The sequence below is a fragment of the Mauremys mutica genome, chromosome 4 (genome assembly GCF_020497125.1).
Source record: "Mauremys mutica isolate MM-2020 ecotype Southern chromosome 4, ASM2049712v1, whole genome shotgun sequence".
NCBI classification, from domain to species: Eukaryota; Metazoa; Chordata; order Testudines; family Geoemydidae; genus Mauremys; species Mauremys mutica.
The window spans coordinates 110,508,207-110,527,841 of NC_059075.1; the positions used below are offsets into that span (position 1 = coordinate 110,508,207).

The window sequence follows — 19,635 nt, forward strand, 5'->3', positions numbered from 1 at the left end:
TGAGGCCATTGACTGTAGTTAGGTCATAAACAACATATAAAAGCCAAATTAAATATGCCTTCAGGTCTGTGATTGGTTTAATGCATTCAAACAGACTATGTTTAATAGCTCTAGGAGATCTGCTGTCAGAGACAAATTAGCAATAACCTACCCACCCTGTGCCAACAACAGCGATTTGTTACAGATACAAGGACACAATCGCTGGAGTTCTGCATGACCCAGGAATAAGAAAGGAATTCTATTCAATTTAGGTTAGATAATCCAAAATCTGAAATAACAGTTCACCACTACAAACTAATACATTAATACCTACAGCCTGGTATTGAAATGCATGGAAGAACAGCGTACCTTTATGCACCTAAAACTGAAAGCAATAAAATAGAAATCATTTATGGCCAGGCCCAAAGTTATCCACTGACCTTATCATTGCATTTAAGTCTAACTGTACTCAATATAATCTGGATATTAAACATAAAATAAACACACTCTAAGCTTGCCCTTATGTGATTATATTAGTATACGAATTCCCTTCACATGACATTAAGTAGGACTGACAAAGCTATGTTGTTCTTAAGGTGGGGGGGGGGGGGGAGTTTCAGTTGTTTGTACTCTTCATAAGGATAGGGTGGAAAAGGTGAAAGATAAGAGGCACCACCTACGCCCAACTCAGTTGAGAATTATTTTAACTACCTTGCAAAGTTATCTTCAGAGCCAGGAGCAAGAGGTGCAACCACAGAAGCAGAGTCTGAAAATACATCCACCAGCAAACTGCCAGTAGAGGAAGGAGGAGGAGCAGAGCTGGTGAGAGGAGCTGCACCGAGGCCCAGAAGGTCTGCTGATGGAGAAGGAGTAGACTGTAGAAGATAAAATGGAACACCTTAAAGTTGCATTTAATTCATATATACTAATACAAAGCCCAAGCAAACCTGTCCTCATCCCCCGCTCCCCAATAAGGACTGGCTCAGATTTTTAAAATAGTTTTGTTTGTAGGAAATAAAGACATCTTCCACATGTGGCTATCACCTTGCCCTTTAAATGGCCTCAGACAGGTAGTTTCATAGTCAAAAAACTGCTAGTTTCCCATAACTAGATTTTACCTTCCCATAAAGCCAGTTGTAAACCAGATACCAAGAAGAACTAGGGTGCGTTAAGTTCTCCCTCCTTCACCTTTGAACATTAAAAACAGGTTAATCTGTACTATTTTTCAAACTCCAACTTTACACAACTCTAATCCAAAATACTTGTGTCCCAACATGACAAACTACTGTGTAAACCTAAATTTCAGGACATTTTGACAAACCCAGATGCCTAAAACTGATGTTTTCCTGAATATTAAAAACCCTTTCCTTTTAACAAAATATAGTTTTGTTCATACACTTGAATGTTAAGTTCTGAAGCCATGCACACACTCAAAAGAGAAGTATTGAGACTAATAAGCCAGAAACCAGGATGCTCCTAAATTAACGTTGGTTAAGAAAGGAAATAAAATCTAGTACAAGATTTCCCAAAACAAGTAGAGTAACATCACTTAAGTCGCAAAGGAAGTAAAATGAACGAGGAGTTCCAGTGGACGGATAATCTGGCATTAAAAGTTTGTGGAACTTGTATTTCTTAGACTGTTGGTTGGGAATTTTCCCTCTTCCTAAAAGGGAAGGAGATCGAGGGAAAGGTAGTTAACCTTCTCCTGGAAAAAAAGCAAGACATTAATAAGTGGACATACAGTGACAATTTACTCTACTTATGTAAACTCCTAATCACAATGTGTACAGGTGTGCAAATTGTGATTCCATAGTGATGATTATAATGAAAGCTAAATTGGGGCCTTATTACACTGATTTGGAAAGGAAATATTTTCCTTCTTGTAGAACTTTACAACATGTGCTAAACAGAGCTCAATTTATTTTTTTTCTAAAGTTTTAAGTGATTCCACTGTAAATGTCAAAAAAGTCATAAGCATTTAAAAGTGACCATTTTTAAAATCGGTAATGGTTATTTGGGACAGATTCTCTGGTGCACAAAGCAAACCTGAAGCAGCTAAAGATCTGCATTGGAGATTTCCATCTACACTGGCAGCTCCACCACCTTTGTGCTGGAACCACACCCCTTCCTGCATAATGGGAGGTAAGGTGAACGTCAAGGGTGCGGCATGGGAGATGGCATGGTTGAACAAGGCACCACTGTACCCAATTCTACATTGGAATAAGAGCCTTGGTCTTTCACCAGCAGCATAAGTCTATGCTGCCCCCTTCAGGTTTAATTTATGTTGGGGCTTGGCAGCTGAGAATCAGTAAGCTATGACTGACTGTCAGTCATCTAAGCAGTGGAGAATCAAACCAACAACTGCTCTTTGGGTCCATTTAGTTTAATACAGTTAAAAACTTCAACTGTACCATATATACACAGTACTGATAACACTTCTCATACCCTTCATTACCACTGAGGGTCAAAATTTTCAGCAGTGACCAGTGATTTTGGGTACCCAAGTTGAGACACCTTAAAAAGGTGTCTCAGTTTGAGTGTGGCTCTCACTGAGAATTATGTTAGGTCAGGCATGGTACCACCCCTCAAAAATATATTTAAAAAAAAAATCAAGGCCAATATAGATCTGTAGTCACAAGAGGTCTTCTAAATCCACTACGAAAAGCTAATTTGTTGAAGAAGTGTGCTGCAAATTAAACTCCCATTATAGGTAAAGATGAAGTTAGGGAAAAATTTCCATGTTATTGCTTCTCTTTAAAGATTAAACAAACAAAACAAACAAACAAAAAAACCCACATGTTAAAATGTGAAGGGAATTAACATGATCAACAGAAAAATTAATATCAATGCTATGCTAAAGACATGCATGCAAAGTATTTATTGACTTGGGTTAAATGTCTACTACTTCCCTCAAGGGAAGAAAAGCAGCAAGTGACTAAATTAGTATTAGGTATATACTAACGGGGGGGGGGGGGGAGGGAGGCAGGAGGGGGAGGAGAGACAACAGAGTAAGATCCTGCCTTACTGGGAATTCTGAAATATCCAAATGCACTTATGTCAAAAGGAAATTACAATTACCAAACAATAGAGGTAGCCTAGCAATGCCAAGGTTTTAAACATTGTGCAAATCTCACCCTGCAAGAGAACAGAAGGTCTTGAATGGGACGGACTCTAGTTTGGTGACATTTCTAGTATTTGCAGAGTAGCTAAGAGGGAAACCCATTTGCAGAGTAGCTAAGAGGGAAAGTATAGCAACATCTATCAGGTAATGGAGAGCAAGGGAACATGAGAAATTACAGCAACAGGAAGATTTAGAAACAATTCACTATAGTATCTGATTATTCATGAAAAGTTTGAATTTCTTAGTTGACTGTATATTAGTGTTTAAGACAACTGGATATTTAAACTGAAATAGGCATGCATGTTAATAATTCACTCCCAAACCACTTCCCAAAGTAGCGCAGGCCTTGTCACGAATAACTGCAAGCACCAAAAACCAAAAAGTTTTAAGACTTCATGCCTGCAACAGGACTAATTAAAAGACCTCAGAACTGAAGAATCCTTTAAACAAACAAGGAACTCCTGTCTGAAGGTTGTGGATGGCTAAACGAGAAGAATTCAGACGAGAAGGGCGAGGTCTAGGCCCAGTAACCAGTTCAGCCAGTGAGCCCTGAAGTGGAGAATCAGGCAAGGCCTTCAACAGTATGCAGAAAAAAATGGAATTAAAAAAAAAAATCAAATAATCAGCAACAAAACCAAGAATTGTGTGTGCTCCACTATTCACATGTGCTTAACCTATGCTTCCAAATATCAGAGCTGCAGCAGATTTGGTATTACACACTTAAGTTAAAACAACGAGGAGTCTGGTGGCACCTTAAAGACTAACATTTATTTGAGCATAAGCTTTCATGGGTAACCCCCCCCCCCAATTCTTCAGATGCATGGAGTGAAAATTACAAATATAGGCATAGATATACTGGCACATCTATGTCTGTATCTGTAATTTTCATTCCATGCATCTGAAGAATTGGGAGGTTTTACCCATGAAAGCTTATGCCCAAATAAATCTGTTAGTCTTTAAGGTGCCACTGGACTCCTCATTGTTTTTGCGGCTACAGACTAAACACAGCTACCCCTCTGATACTTCACACTTAAGTTAGGTGCAGATGCTTATTTATGTCTACACTAGAATCACACCCAAAGTGTTTCAGAACGTAACAGGCTCCCCCCCATTCTATATTTCCATGCAATAAGAAATAAGTGAAGCTCTTCTCTGGATAGAGCGGCATAAACTCAAGTTAGTTGATTAGGAAGATGTTGTTTGGAAAAGACGGTTACTCTCCTTTGTAACTGTTGTTCTTTGAGATGTGTTGCTCATACCCATTCCAATTAGGTGTGCGTGCGCTGCGTGCACAATCATTGGATATATGCCCCTGCCGACCAGCGCCCCCTCAGTTCCTTCTTGCTGGCTACTCTGACAGAGGGGAAGGAGGGCGGGTTTGGAATGGATATGAGCAACACATCTCGAAGATCAACAGTTACAAAGGTGAGTAACTGTCTTTTCTTCAAGTGCTTGCTCATATCGATTCCAATTAGGTGACTCCCAAGCCTTACCTAGGGGACCCAGCTCCCTTTCAGAAAGAAACTAAACTACACTAAGTACTACAACTGTAAACAACAATTAACAAACTATTTATCACTAATGAGAACTATTAACACAAACTAAAGACAAATGCTAGGGAGGGTGGAGAACAGCTAGCTGCACTCCACAGTTCCAATGACAGTCACAGGCCATGGGCGGTAAGAAGGAATTGAGGGGGTGCTGGGTCGGCAGGGGCATATATCCGGCGCCATAAGGGCACCACTCCAGGGGGCACCTCAGCCGAGCCACCGAGTGTTGCTAGGGTAAAAATCTTCCGATGATTGTGCACGGAGCGCACGCACACCTAATTGGAATCGATATGAGCAAGCACTCTAAGAACCTCTCCCTACCATGCATTCCTCCCTAATAATGCAGTATGAAACACTGCATACTGTTTCTTCCACCATGCAAGAAGGTTGGCTTAATATCCATTCAGAAGAAAATGGAGGACATCCTCATCTTGGGATGAAAAACTTGAATCACTAACTTTCAAATACAGTGGTACAGTGTACCATTCACTATGAGAGTTCAATAGGGAAAGCATAGTAACTTCGCTAAGTCTAAAAGGAGAAGCATTTAAAAAGATGGGCACAGAATGTGTTACAAGGCTAAGAATAGAATGTTAAAAAGCTTAGAAAATTAATCCTAATAGTTACAGATTTTGGTTTTGCTTTTAGTCACAAGAGATAATGAATCTCATTCTAGTCAGTCAAGTAGACAGCACTCCATCACAAAACCACCTTGCAATTCAGCATAATTAAGAGATACAGATCAGGAAAAGCCCAGGACTGATGTTGTTTACACTTAAAACGTGCACCAATTTAACTCAAGTTATGACTTTATATAAATGAATGTAAGTAAGGGTTAAATCAGTTTAAAGTACATCCACGTTAAATTACATTAAGTACAAAAAAGTGCAGCAGTGTCCTGAATGCTTTGAAACAGAAAAATAAACTGGCAAAAGTCAGTCTGTACTAGAGAAAATTAGAACATCTAGCTTAAAATGTTTCACAGAACTGCATTAACACTCTTAGAGGCTAATTATCTGTAATGAAGTTGATTATTCAAACATTCTTTGTCCAAAATTTATCCCACGAATGAGAAAATAACCTTTTCTTTTCAAAATGTTACTTTGAAACTGTTAAAATACCTTTAACTATACATAGATTATCAAAAGCACACAGTCTTGGTCTAATTTGGCCTCCCCACAGACTTCAACTTCTGCAAATTCTACCCGATACTTCCCTCACCTTCGGAATTAAAATACAGCTTTTCCAGCTACTTTATACAAACATCAGGAGCCTCAAATTTAAGAAACAGTGAATGTACAATGAACAAGCAAAACGTAAGGAATCTCTTCATTTCCCTCCTAGAAAATCATAATTGGTATTAGATTGGTTATCACAAGTGGTATAATTACTTAAAGAAACATACCACAGTACTGGCATTAATAGGGGTGGATTCAGTGCCTCCATTCACATCAGAGTTCCTCTCCTTTTTGATCTCTTCTAGGTCAGTAACTGTGCCAGGACCTTTCTTCTTCTTCAGCTTAGCCAGAATGGATGACTCCCTCTCTGGAAATGGAGGCATTTCTTCTAGCACAGTTGCCTTGCCATGAAATAAGCTAATATTAGTTTTCAAAACAACAACATGTGTCTTCAGACAGGTAGACACTTGCAAGAAAACAGACCATCCCAACCTTTCAAAGGATACACCACTATAGCATTGCTTCTTGTGGCAGAGTACAGAAATCCACCACCTACGCAATAGCTCTGTTATAGTTAAGGTTGAGAGTGGCTTACTGTTTAAAAGAATTAAATGCTTTAAAGCCACAAGCCAACTCTGATTGTTTTATTTGCTGTGCCTCATGGGGATGCACAGTAGGGTTTGTGGTCCAAATTTAGGGTCATTTGAGCAAGCGATTCCGGAGATGCAATCCCCTTAATACAAAAAAAAACCCCATCACATTTACAAAATCACCTGGTTTTGATCCTTCCCAAACTGATATCACCCTTTGGAATTTATCTCAGTAGTGCAGAGCACCCATGTGCCTTTGGAGTAGCAGTACTGAGAATTATTAAGTTTAGAGCTCCAGGTCAAGTTGACCTAAACTGACAAAACAGCGAAATACACACATGCAGCAAGACTAGAGGGTTTGCAGGCTGTCTGTCGTCACAATAATTGGGTGGCTCAAGGTGACATGCTATGGACACTGAATCTAAGCAACATGCATGCACTGTGAGTTCAAGTCCTATTTTGTGGTAGTTTTTGGAGAATCTGTGTTACGTAAGTTAGTTGTTCTTTGCCTGCATTTTATGGAGGCTCCTTTTTGAAGTTTTGTTCTGGTTTAAGATATTCTAAAGTGCTCCAAAATCCACATGCAGATTCTGATTTTACTTTAGAAGCAGTCAATGAAATAAGCACTAGTGATATAGAAGATACAGACTGTGCAGTAAGCATTTGGAGTAATGTAATCATCATGACCTTATGCATATATGGCTGCCTAGCTCTGAAGGCAGAGCGGAGAGTGGCGGCTGCTGGCCAGGCACCCAGCTGTGAAGGCAGTGCCACTGCAAGCAGCAGCACAGAAAAGGGTGGCATGGTATGGCATTGCCACCTTTACTTTTGTGCTGCTGTTGCCAGTGGTGTTGCCTTCAGAGCTGCATGCCCAGCCAGCAGCCACCACTATCCAGTTGCTCCTTTCTGAAGGCTGAGTGGTTTCTCACCCCGTACTCCCAAAGAATACATTCCATGCCCCCAGTTTGAGAACCTCTTCTGCAGGTAGTCCACCTCCCCAAGAGATTGTAGCTAGGTAGATGGAGGAATTCTTCCACTGACCTAGCACTGTCTACATTAATTGCAACTCTCAGGATGTGGGTTTTCACACCCCTGAGAGAGGTAGCTACGCTGATGTAACTTTTCAGTTTAGACCACCCCTTAATGTAAGGAATCATCCAAACTCTGATTTTTAAACCCAGTTCAATGTCTAGAGCTTTGATGAAGAATTGAGTTTCTGAAAATATTTTTACTATGATCCTTCAGTGAAATTCCATGCCTCTAACTGTTGCTCTTTAGGAGCTCAAAAATGTTGACAGAGCAGGAAGGGGGAAAAAAATGGGAATTTATCTGCCTAAAAACTTTGACACAGCATTAAGGTTGCCTGGCGCTGCTTCAGGCCATTCTAGGACATCAAGTTCAGCTACTCTGAAAGCTCTGAAAATTAAGAAACAGAGTTAAGATATACACTACCCCTGCAAACCAACATTAACTCTGAGTAATGCCTCAATATGCCACAACACATACCCAACAGTCTGGGAACAGATCATAAGCACTCTAAGACAAAGTTTAACATCTTATCTTTGCTGAGGCAAAACTCTGGTTTAGATTAAGCATAGCAAAACAAGAGCTACCTACACGTGGCCTGCACTCAGAGGTCACTCCCCACAAATCGCCCCAGTCTTGCTAAATGTTACCACTCCTTCACCTTTGTCATGAGGATTACATCACTTACATCTCACTTAGTCATGGAGACTTGTATGTCAGAAGACTCCTGACAAACTCCCATGACAAAACTTCTGTGCATCATTAGTGACACAACCTAAAGAGCTCAAATCTGAGAAGAGTCATACTTAACTCCTCAAGATGCACATGCAGCTCTCTTCATCTTACCGTAGCAGCTCTGTCAACCTGCTCCAACTAATCCCTCCACCATTCAAAACAGCTACATCTAACAATGAACACTGCTGGAGTACATGCAGATAAATGCTGCAATTCACATCAGTGGAACATAACAGATAGACACTTTAACATAGCCCCCTTCAAGTCTACCTACTATAGATCTACTCTTAGTGAACCATTCCAATGACTACTGCCAGATCCAAGGAGCAGAGTTAAAGCTGGGTTGTCAGGGTGGCATGCATCTTAACTCTATTCTGTTTCAGAAATTTATATTTGCATTATACCTTATCTGTTCATTTTTTGATTTTCAGAAGTTTGAAATGTAGCAGAACTCGATCGTCTGGAATGGCATAAGACAGTACTGGGCAACCATAACTTCATCTTAACAAAGTTCTGGGCAGTCCATTTACTAAGCAACACCCACTAAAACATTTAAGTAGAATCCTGCCCAGACAGAGGACCTAGATTTGTATTTGATAGTCACCCACTTGCAAAGACTTTTCCATATTTAACTCTATGTACCTACCAAGATATCAGTACTAGCAATGGTACTGAGCCTCAGGTATTCAACGGCTCTCTGCTGTAGCTCAACATCAGCATTCTTCAGCTGACTGTCACTGCGCAGTACATCTTGAATGGTAGTTTTGATTTCTGGAAATAGGTTCACAAACTTGATGTACGTAGACAGAAGCAGTGCACGGGTGGGGACACTACACAGATGAAACTTGGAGTGCAGCAAGTTGAACTGAATCAGAGGACTTAAGGGAAAAAATATGGTTTCTTCAGTTTTCCTGATATCATAATACATATGCATTAATTAATAACAACAGTTCAACACTCAGCTGTATGTGACCATAATATTTGAGAGAACCAGAAGAATTCATTGTAAGATTCCATGCTCAACAATTAAAATACTATAAGTGGTCTGTTTTAGAAGGTGTTCTTACCTGGATCTTGGGTCACCAGCTATTAGATTTCCAAATTCTCCCAGGATGTAGCCACCTACTTTTACCAGATTTTCATGGCATGCTGGTGCCTGAAGGGCCTGTAAAAGACCATTCAGTCAAAACCATTGGACAAATAATTTAATCAAGGATCAATGACCAAAAGAAAGGACTATTATTCTACTCTAGGCGATATCACCATAGTGATGCTACACTGCTCTGCAACTTTTAGGGAAAAAGGTCCTCAAGTGTGAACCACAAAACACTTGCATGGGTCTGCAAAGAGCTGCCAGGTCACATTATCTCCTATGAGTAGAAAGGTGGAATATGTATATGTAAGCAGTACATACAAAAAAAAATAAATAGCAATGGGGCAAAGAAAAGTTATTGACTGGTAATTCTGTTAGTTTCCTGTTCTCCCACCCTACAATAGTGAATTATAGGATAGTATTCTATGGTGACACCTACTGGGAAGAAAGGAGCTAAAAAATTGTGAAAGTTCTCATCTGTGAATGAAGGCTTCCCTAGCTAAACGGTCTCTAAAACTCAGGATGAGGCATACCAGCTTAAGTGCGATCTCAAACCCACCCAAAAATATTAAATTAAATCTGTAACCTTTCCCTTGTTACAGCCTTAAAACAGTTGCTCAGCTTCTTCTGAACTCAAGAACATGCTCAATATCCAAACAAGAGCAGCACTGTGTCATAGGGATAAGGGTGAATATACTAGTTTGTAAAGGGGGAATCCAGTACTCCTCTTTGGAATGAATCCCCAAGGATGCTGAAAATCCATCTTTCTGGAAAGAAAGGTGAGCAAGAAGAAATGGGAAAGTTCAGCTACCTCATCTGGACAAGATCACAGCAATAAGGCAGAACTCAAACAGGACACCCATCAGAACCTGCAGGATGAGGGTCATATCCCATTAAGGTATCACTGAATGCATTAAGAGTCTTTGAGATTGTTCTTGAAATTCAAGTATGAAGTCCCAGCATACTGGAGTTAGCGAGACAAGGAAGCAGCATCCCTGGTGTCACAGCAAGTGATGAAGATCTTCCAGATCTGAGACTAAGTGTGGGGCAAGCCAAAGTCAAAAGGTGGTTGCAGAACACAGGTCTGAGAAATAACAAGTCTGGAATCTCAGGCAATGTACACTGGGAGCAGGGGGTAACCACTAAGCTGATCAGGTTTAAAATCCAGTAGCAACTGAGTCACTACAGAGCCAGTGAAATCTTAACTGCCATTTCAGCATCTCATCTCAACACTCACCAGGAGGTGAGAGTTACAGTATCTGATACAACAGTTTTCAGAGTAGCAGCCATGTTAGTCTGTATCCGCAAAAAGAACAGGAGTACTAGTGGCACCTTAGAGACTAACAAATTTATTTCAGCATGAGCTTTCGTGAGCTTCTATGCATCCGAAGAAGTGAGCTGTAGCTCACGAAAGCTCATGCTGAAATAAATTTGTTAGTCTCTAAGGTGCCACTAGTACTCCTGTTCTTTTTGCTGATACAACAGTCAGCATGAAGGGGTGGTGCTCAGCCCAGGCTGGAAGCTGCCTCAGACTTCATTTCTGTCTTTATTTTTTACATAATTTCATGGAGCTCTGACAGGACAGCAAGAATAGAAAGAGACGCAGGAGGACAGCAGGAAAGAACGTGAAGACTCTATGCTTCTAAGATGAGGAGGCAAAGAAAGCTGCGAGACATCTGTCTGCAGCATATGTAATCTGGAGTGCAAGTTCATGACTGTAGCCTTGTTTCCAAGCAGGCAGCACCCTAATGCTGTGTCCCTTATTCCACTATCATAGAATGGAATAGGTGAGGTACGACAATGAACACACCATTTTTTAAAACCAAAAAAGCAATTCAACACATTTCTGTATGTGTGATCTGACTGTATGTAAAAAAGGGTAAGAGGTTGATACCATCTAATACAGAGGTGGGCAAACTACGGCCTGCAGGCCACATCCGGCCCGCGGGACCCTCCTGCCCGGCCCCTGAGCTCTTGGCCTGGGAGGCTAGCCCCCGGCCCCTCCCCGACCTGACCCAATGCTCTGTGTTGTGTGGTGTGTGGCTGGCTCCAGCTGGGCAGCACTTTTTGCGGATACAGTGCTCCAGGCAGTGCGGTAAGGGGGCAGGAAGCAGGTGGGAGTGTTGGATAGGATAAAGGGCAGGGGAGTTCAGGGTGGTGGTCAGGGGGCGTGGCGGTCAGAGGACGGGAAACAGGGGGGTTGATGGGGACAGGAAGAGGAGGGGGGTGGATGGGGCGGCAGGGGGCAGTCAGGGAACAAGGGGGGTTGGCCGTCAGGGAGCAAGAAGCGGGGGGGAGTGGGGGTGTAAGGGGCAGGGGCTGGCCCACGCCTGGCTGTTTAGGGAAGCACAGTCTCTCCTAACCAGCCCTCCATAAAATTTCTGAAACCCGATGCAGCCCTCAGGCCAAAAAGTTTGCCCGCCCCTGATCTAATATAATGGAGGAAATCAGCTGTTTGTTTTAAACTTGCTGAAGTCTCACTTTTACTAGATATAACCTTTTATAAAATACCTTCAGAAGTACTATGTACTTTGATTAAAGAACATGGACTATCAATATCACCAGAAAGGTGTTTGTAAAACCCACTTTGAAAACAGAAGCTTTCGAAGTAACAAACCCTCCAGGTCTTGTGGCATTACCTATGAAAACCAGGGAAAAACCAAATCAGAAATAGGTTTCCCCACTGACTTTGGTCTCTGGCAAGACTATCCACTGATTCAAGACACAAAGGTTCAGAAGTGCGCAACTGAAGTCATTCTTCTCTTTCAAGCCCTGCTATTTAATTGCCATCAACATATCACGGGAATGGCTAATGAGAATATGGTTTTTAATTAGATAATATTGTGTAGTTTGCACTTCCATACAGAAACATAGGGTCTTTCCATCTTGGAAGTGTAAAAACTGTCATTCTTACCTCAAAGACTGTCTTTGCTGCATATCCTTGCACATCGTCCCTGTTAATCACAATCTGAATAACTCTGTACCACACCTCTTCACTGACGTAGTCCCCGGCAATACGAATCAAATTCAAGATTGTATCCACATACCAGGTATAATCCACTGCATATTTCTCAGCTAGAATTGCAACCTTCAGCACCTTGGCAAAACAAAAGACTGAAGTAAATCTAAGGAAATCTACAATGAATGGGTATCTTTAGCTAAAAGGCATGATCCAAGCAAAGAAGCTACTGTGAAGCACTGTTCACTGAAATAAGTGTTGAGTTGAGGAGGAATGTAGCAAACACAGCATCTAATCACAGGGTTCCAGAAATCCTTGCTCAAATAAAACCCTTATTGATGTTAGTGTCAGTTTTGCCTGAATATACACTTGGGCCCTTAGTGAAGGCAGGCCAAACAATGTAGAAAAATATAGTTAATAAGATTTGAACCATTTAAGACCTGTGGCTCTGAAAGTCAGATGCATTTGTTATACACACAGCAGCTTGGAGACCCCAATCTAGATGAGGTATCTATAACAGCATTTCTTGAGAGAAGCGTAAACAAGTTAAAGCCGACTATGGTATCCTTGAGCTATATAATTAATACATTAATCCAAGTTGCTGACAGAATAGGACAGTACAAGAAATGAGATCTTTGATCAATTTAAACCAGCCAATTAAGAATTCTTGATCAGAGAATTCAATTTGTTGCAGTTGTACAGAGGAAAAAATATTCCCAGATTACCGGCATATAAAACACGCTCATACCCTGGTAAAGCCTTAAAAGGTTATAGCTGTTGAGTGGGTTCTGGGGGCCAATATTTAATACTACATCAAGTACCAAAGAATAGACATTTCAATTACTAATCTTCACTCAAATCTTGCCAGCATGTTTAGGATGCCAAGAAAATATACCTGAGTACTTCCCCTCTACTTTAACTCTCACCTCATATAAAGTATTGATTTCCAAGAAGTACTCAGGATTGAAAGACAGTTCTATGTTTTGCAACAATTAATTAGAGTATTACATACAGACATACTTTACAAATTAGCACTTTGATTTAATCACACTAAGTTTTTAAACAAACTAGGAGTTCTGCTGTACATCATACAATTTAACACTAATCTAACAAATACAAATCTTGAGGCCAGTGAAGGAAATTTGATAGTACAGTACGTAGTTCTGTGCCATCCAGAATCTGAGAATAAAGTTTCATTTTTAATATCACACGCCTCCCAAGTACCCCACACACAATTCTAACAATAAAAAGCTAAATTATTAGACTACAACCACCTTTCAGATCACATTTTTTAAATTTTTGCTACCTTGAAAATATCTTTACTAGAGAGTGATTACACAACATCCAACAGCATGCTGTTTTTTCCAAACACAGGCTAACTGAGATTGGCAAAGGGGGCAAAAATAACTCACAATTTCTTCTCTAATGGAATAATCAGCAGTCTCCAAGTAGTTTAGCATTTCAGCCACAATCTGCTGGGCATTGCTTCGGTCACACATGGCATACAGGAGGTCTACTGCTCTTTGTCTTACACTCACATCCCTTTCGGTCTGTAAGAGAAGTCATAATGTTCACTCAAAGTAGAAGTTCTATGGAAAATCATGTGACAGGCAAGAGAATCCAATAATTAATTCAGTTCCCATTTGCAATTTATGTAATTTACTGAAGAGTTGCAGCTTCCATATTTAACACTGAACTACTGTTAAGGATTGACTGTAATGATTGCCAGTTATCTGTGTTATTCCTACAGAGGTACCAAGAACCTAGGAGTACACTGTATTTCCAGTAATACAAGCTGCTTGCTTCATTCCCACCTTCATTAGCCAAGGCCTATTTATTTATTTTGGGCAAGAGTTATTGTGTAAAAGTTATTTCACAGTTAGTGCACTTTGTTTTTCCTACTGTATATTTTAAAACCTGGAGAAGTGCCTGGAGAACAGGAAAGGCACTTAGTATAAAATGACATCAACCCAGTACCCTACCAAGAAATGAAGAGATAGTACTGGTCCATTTAACCCTTATGGCCTATTACCTTTTTGTACAGAAGTAAGCATTTGCCTCCTTATGGGACATTAATAAGCATTACTAAGATTGTCAAGTTGTCAGAACAAGGGGGAAATTAACTAGCTATCTGGAGGTTTTAAAGCAAACATTCAGCATTAATGGACGTTGCACTTAAATGCATTAAAGTACTTGCTGTGACAAACTAGGGCATGTAGCACATTTTATGAATCTAGAAGAAAATAATTAATACACTTCAGAGGTGCTACTGGACAAAACACTGAAGAAATCAAGATATCTGATAAAAACAATTCTGTACTGTGTTTTGAATCTGTCACCCTCGTGTTAAATTCATTAGCGGGTTTTTAATCAGTCAATGTCTGAATTGCAATCGTGCCTCAAACACCACCACTATAGGCACAACTGCAGTTCAAACATCCGTCCACTGATAAAAACCTGCAAGAATGTACAGTATAGGCTACTGCTTCCTTCCTTTTTAAAGTCTTGTCTCCTGACATTTGAATGTTGTTATAATGTGGCTTAAGTAAGAAAACTCATGACACGACTACTCTGAGAAGTAAGAACACTGATGAGCTTAGCACAAGGGCAACAGAGTCAAAACTGATGCAGAACATATGCCTGAATTTTTAAACGCTTGATATTTACCTTCAATGCATTGATAACTGTTTCTATATGAGTTTTCACAGCTTCATGGGAAAATTCAGAGCTGGCAAGCGTGCACATACTTTCCAGTGCTAGATAACGCAGGTTAGTTTCCCGGTGCTGCAAGAACTGACCTAGTTGGTTACAGGCACGGACTAGAAGGTTTGGCTCACTGCACAGAACAGGAGAGAAAGTGAAAGAGGGTAAAAAGCAACAAATTAGAAAAATATTATAAGAACACTAGGTAATTACTCCACAAGAGTAGTGTGCATCAGAATTGGCTTTATTATAAAGGAATAAGAATTAAACTGAAACTACTCAAGTGTCCCTATGGAGATAGTTAGTGCACATCTAAGTACTGCAGGAGATAATTAAGTTTTCAGATATTGTAAACATTCATAGCCTCTCTCTAAATTACAGAAGTGGGTTAAGACTAGAAACAGGGCCCAGATCCACCAACTCAGGGGCTATTTCAAAATAATCAATTCTCTGGTGCAACATTCCAAGTATTGTTCCAACTGAAGTATGTCCAGCTGCCCCCAACTAAGGCATGTAATTCCCTGCATCATGCAGACAAATGCAGGGCTGACACAGATACATTCCTCCTCCCATTCACGACCAGATGATTAAAAACAGTTTTCCTCCATCATGGACACATCCTGTAGTTTCCACATTTAAAAAATATCAAACCTGTATTTTATTGTAATGGTGAGTAAATATGGAACACAGGATCCCAGGAGGCTACACAGGGCTGCTCAGGACACCATCAAAGCATAACCCTGATAGATACATCTTGGTATTAAAGCAAAAACCAATGTAGTTTTATTGCCAAATAAAGAAGTTTATCCAAGATACAACCCAGCCCACATTGTCTGAAGCCTTGTTGGCCCCCAAGCAGTTATTCAGTTTTTAGATTAAGTACAAATTAAGCACCTGAAATTGACTGAAGAAATTAAGTATAGTATAGCATAAACAGTCAAGACTCCATATAGATATTCTTGCAATTTGTGTTATTAGAATGGATTTTCATGTATACTGGGACTCAGAAATAGTAGACCTGCTGTAGCTGCTTGGAATTTTAGCATTTTTGCAGTAGCAAAGACAGCTAAAAAGGTGAATACAAGACTTTGCTTCCACTATGGATAATACAGACTCAGCTTGTACAAGCTGAATAGTGTTTTTCAGCAGAGTTATGGTTATACATTGTTCATGTTAGCTTTTGCTTCTTGTTCGCATTTGATGGCCCATTTTGAAGTCAAAACTGACCTCAAGCAAGTGAGCATGCAATATCTGTGTGCAGTCAGTTTAAGCATTAGTCTAACATCAAACTGAGTGGACTTCAAAAATAATTTTATTTTATTTTTTCAGGTTTACAAGATAACCCTACAAGTATGCATTTACATGAAGAGAAAGCTATCCTCTTGCTCAATGAATATGATTTTATATACGTCATGTGTCCTTTGTATATATTCTTTCAAGTGACCTGGGTTCAACTGTACTCTTTAAAATCTAAACTGAGATGTTATCATAAAATAGCAGGTTACAGGTAGTAATTTTCAGGAGATCATAATGAAACTGAATTTTATTAGAAGGTAAATTAATGTTAAGGACAATGTCAAGCATGGCAGCCTTAAGCATTGCTCTACAAGTAGTAGACTCACCTGTCATGGTGTATAATTAAGCTTATTGCCTCAAATAGCACAGCATTCTTTGCATTTGAGTGTTGCACTTTCTTAGATTTTGGGGGCTCTTGAGCTTTGTTAAGGATAGTTTCCAGGCATTCTGTGAGACGACCACGTACCGCAGCATCTTCTGGAGGAAACAAGACAAATTGTTGGACAACTTCATTTTGCTCAACACTACTGATTTAATACCCATCCTTGCCTTCAGATGAAGTTATTCCCCAATTGAAAAGAAAATTGTTGGTGTCAGCACTAAATTTACAGAAGAACTCTATGAACTTCTGGGTGGAATTAGAAGACTCCCTACATTGCATGGAACAGTGTTGGCAACTAATATGATTCTTTACCCCATTACCTGGAGGTGGATAGCACTGTAACAACCTCAAAAGCTTTACAGACAACCATGGAGCAGGGACAAAATAATAGGTATAATCCTGGAGATCAGTTGATGCAGATGTCACAATCTGTAACAACACAAATAATCAGCATTTGAATGACGGAAGTTCTTAAGATGATCGGACATTATGAAAATGTTCACTATTAATTTTAAGTACCAATACAATGTGTAAATGAATGTACAGCTAGACATTGCCTTTATATACTATTAAAATTTGTAAAGTATAAGTTTCATTTTTAGTAGGCTGAACAAATCACCCAATAAGGATTAATGTGCAAATACAATAAATAATTAAAAAAATCAATATATCTAAATAAGACATTGAAGAGTATCAGTTGTACCAATATCAGTAATCAATAACTCCACTAATTAGAAATGTCTTATATTTAGTTTTATAGGACTAAAGAAACCTAATTTAATAAAGACTGAAAAGTGTTTGTTCAGAAACAAACAGATGAGTGAGGGAAAAAAAAAAATCATGCACCCATCCACCATCAGATGGCACAAATAGTGGCAAAGTGAATCCTTGATGGATTCATATGCTTCAGATTGATACTGCAAAAACAAAAACAATCAGCAGGGCTTCTCTTCTTCAGAATTTATTAATTTCATTTTGGGAGAATTATTTTGGGCAATTTTGAGGGGTTTTTTAGTTATTCAAAATTTAGGTTTTTTATGGCTCTCTGTATAGAGAATAATCCTTGAAATGTTTCCTAGTCTACTTTAAAGTAGTACTATTTAAAACAGAATTGTGTTAAAATGTACTAGATAACCTTTAGTGCACACCAGCAGGGTCTATACAGACTAATGAATGCACAACACATTAGACACTTTAGAAGTCCACATTACTGCTCTGTGTAGACAAAACCATACGTACAAGTAAACATTTTTTGTATTTTTCTGGTGATTACTGGATAAACACCAATTTCTCTTTCTTTCTTTTTTTCCCCCCTGCATTTGTGATGTTTTATCAGTGTTCATCGATTAAAACCAAAAATCTGAAGCCCTCAATATCAGATATAGAAGTGCCTTGTGGAGTTCACGATCTCTAATGCCAAGATGAAAATCTCATACATTTTGCCACTAAAGTTTGTACCGTAGAATCTTTTCTACTGTTTATCAAAATATTTTGAACATATGTAGAACAAGATTTCTCTAGGTTCATTCACCATCCGACAGCGAGGCTGGGAGACGGAGGGAATTCAGATCGGGTGCAAAATTCACCTTTTGTTTGGTAACATGAGGTCTGGAATCAGGGGCAATGATCTTAGGTGGCAGACAGATTGTGTATCTCAGTGAACCAAAATTGTCTCTGCTACGCTGGTACTATTACTATCATCTTTTCACAGTACTGCCTGATCTTGTGTAAGACCCCTCAGGAATAAACACAGAATTGGTGGGTTTGTATATATTGGGTCCTTGACCCCCAGCTTAGAAAAGCAACCGAAAGAAAGTCTGGGATGATAAATCTCTCTAGAACAGAAGACCTGACACTTGTGTACTGTTGTATATCAAACAGATCCATGCAATGGTAGCCGTAATCTAAGACGTCTTATTTGAGCGAGTCTTTGATCTCCCACTTGTGACTGGAAGTGAACTAGCCACTTAGCTCACCCCCTAAGCTGTTCTGCAGATGTAAGCATACTTGACATGTTTCTTTCTAGAGGTTGGGGTTTAGACCCAATGAAATGAAACGTGGCCAGTGAATCCTTCAGCAAACAAAGAGCATCATCTGTTTTGGAATTAAGTCTGGCCCTTCAAAGGCCAAATTCTCTACCATGGACTGAACCTCCTGTGCAAAGCCAGAGCTCCGAAGCCATGAAGTTCTTATTACTGCCATAGCCCTTGATCATGAGGCAGTGTCTGCCGCACCCAATGCAGCTGTAGGCAGGGTTTGGCCACCAATAAACAATTGCCCCTCTTATATGTTGGAGACGGGTATTAACATTTGAGACGAGAACAAACCTGAAACAATGAGTAAATAAATTAGCCAGCAATATTGGGAAGTCTATTGAAAGACTGCACAAATGGAGATCTGAAATCTGCCACATTGGAGACACAGAATTCCTGGCAATTCTTTTAGAGGAGTGGGTACTTAACTGGCTCAAAAGTCTGATGTGTCTGCACATGATGTAATAGAATGGTTTCCCAATGTGAAGTTGGATGGACATGAAGGGGAAATAATGTGTAGTAAAGAGTAAAATAAAATGTGTCACTGCTTACAGTTAAATTATGCACCAGTGGATTTCTTCATCTTTAAGGACATAGGCAACAAGAGGAAATGTTTATGGATGTTCAGTTCATCAGCAACAGACCAATAAAATATTAACGTAAGAAGGGCTATACAAGTAGTTTGCAAATATTAATATTCAGAAATTGAAATCACTTGCAGATGCAATACAGCAAGTCTGTTTCAGAGGAGGCTATAACCCAAGTCTGTTAATTCAGTCCAAGTGAATCTGATCAAGAAAGTTACAGAGCCCTGGTTACATTTCGCTATGGCCATTTAATAAGAGACTTACTCTGCTTAACCTAGAGACAGCCAAAGATACTGAAGTTTTAAACTCTTCTGGGTTCTTCTGTGCCAAAGTAGTGATAAGACTGGTAGCAGCAGTAACCACACCCTGGAGGAAAACAGAATTACTAACGTTTTTGTTCAAA

General features: G+C 39.7%; 1 protein-coding gene across 4 annotated transcripts in view; it reads right to left on the reverse strand.

Annotated features, from left to right (window-relative positions):
- Positions 1–19,635, reverse strand: part of AP2A2 (adaptor related protein complex 2 subunit alpha 2) — a 107,188-nt gene that overhangs the window by 23,589 nt on the left and 63,964 nt on the right. For 2 of the 4 annotated variants that reach the window (XM_045013948.1, XM_045013946.1), the window contains exons 6-15: positions 19,497–19,598; positions 16,933–17,041; positions 16,557–16,704; positions 14,899–15,067; positions 13,644–13,781; positions 12,187–12,369; positions 9,247–9,344; positions 8,826–9,057; positions 6,056–6,229; positions 691–854 (exon numbers count right to left, since the gene is read on the reverse strand). In XM_045013948.1, coding sequence (XP_044869883.1) covers positions 691–854; positions 6,056–6,229; positions 8,826–9,057; positions 9,247–9,344; positions 12,187–12,369; positions 13,644–13,781; positions 14,899–15,067; positions 16,557–16,704; positions 16,933–17,041; positions 19,497–19,598 — 1,517 coding nt within the window. Of the gene's footprint in view, positions 1–690; positions 855–6,055; positions 6,230–8,825; positions 9,058–9,246; positions 9,345–12,186; positions 12,370–13,643; positions 13,782–14,898; positions 15,068–16,556; positions 16,708–16,932; positions 17,042–19,496; positions 19,599–19,635 lie in introns of all 4 variants that reach the window. The other 2 variants (XM_045013945.1, XM_045013947.1) reach the window with 1 other exon arrangement.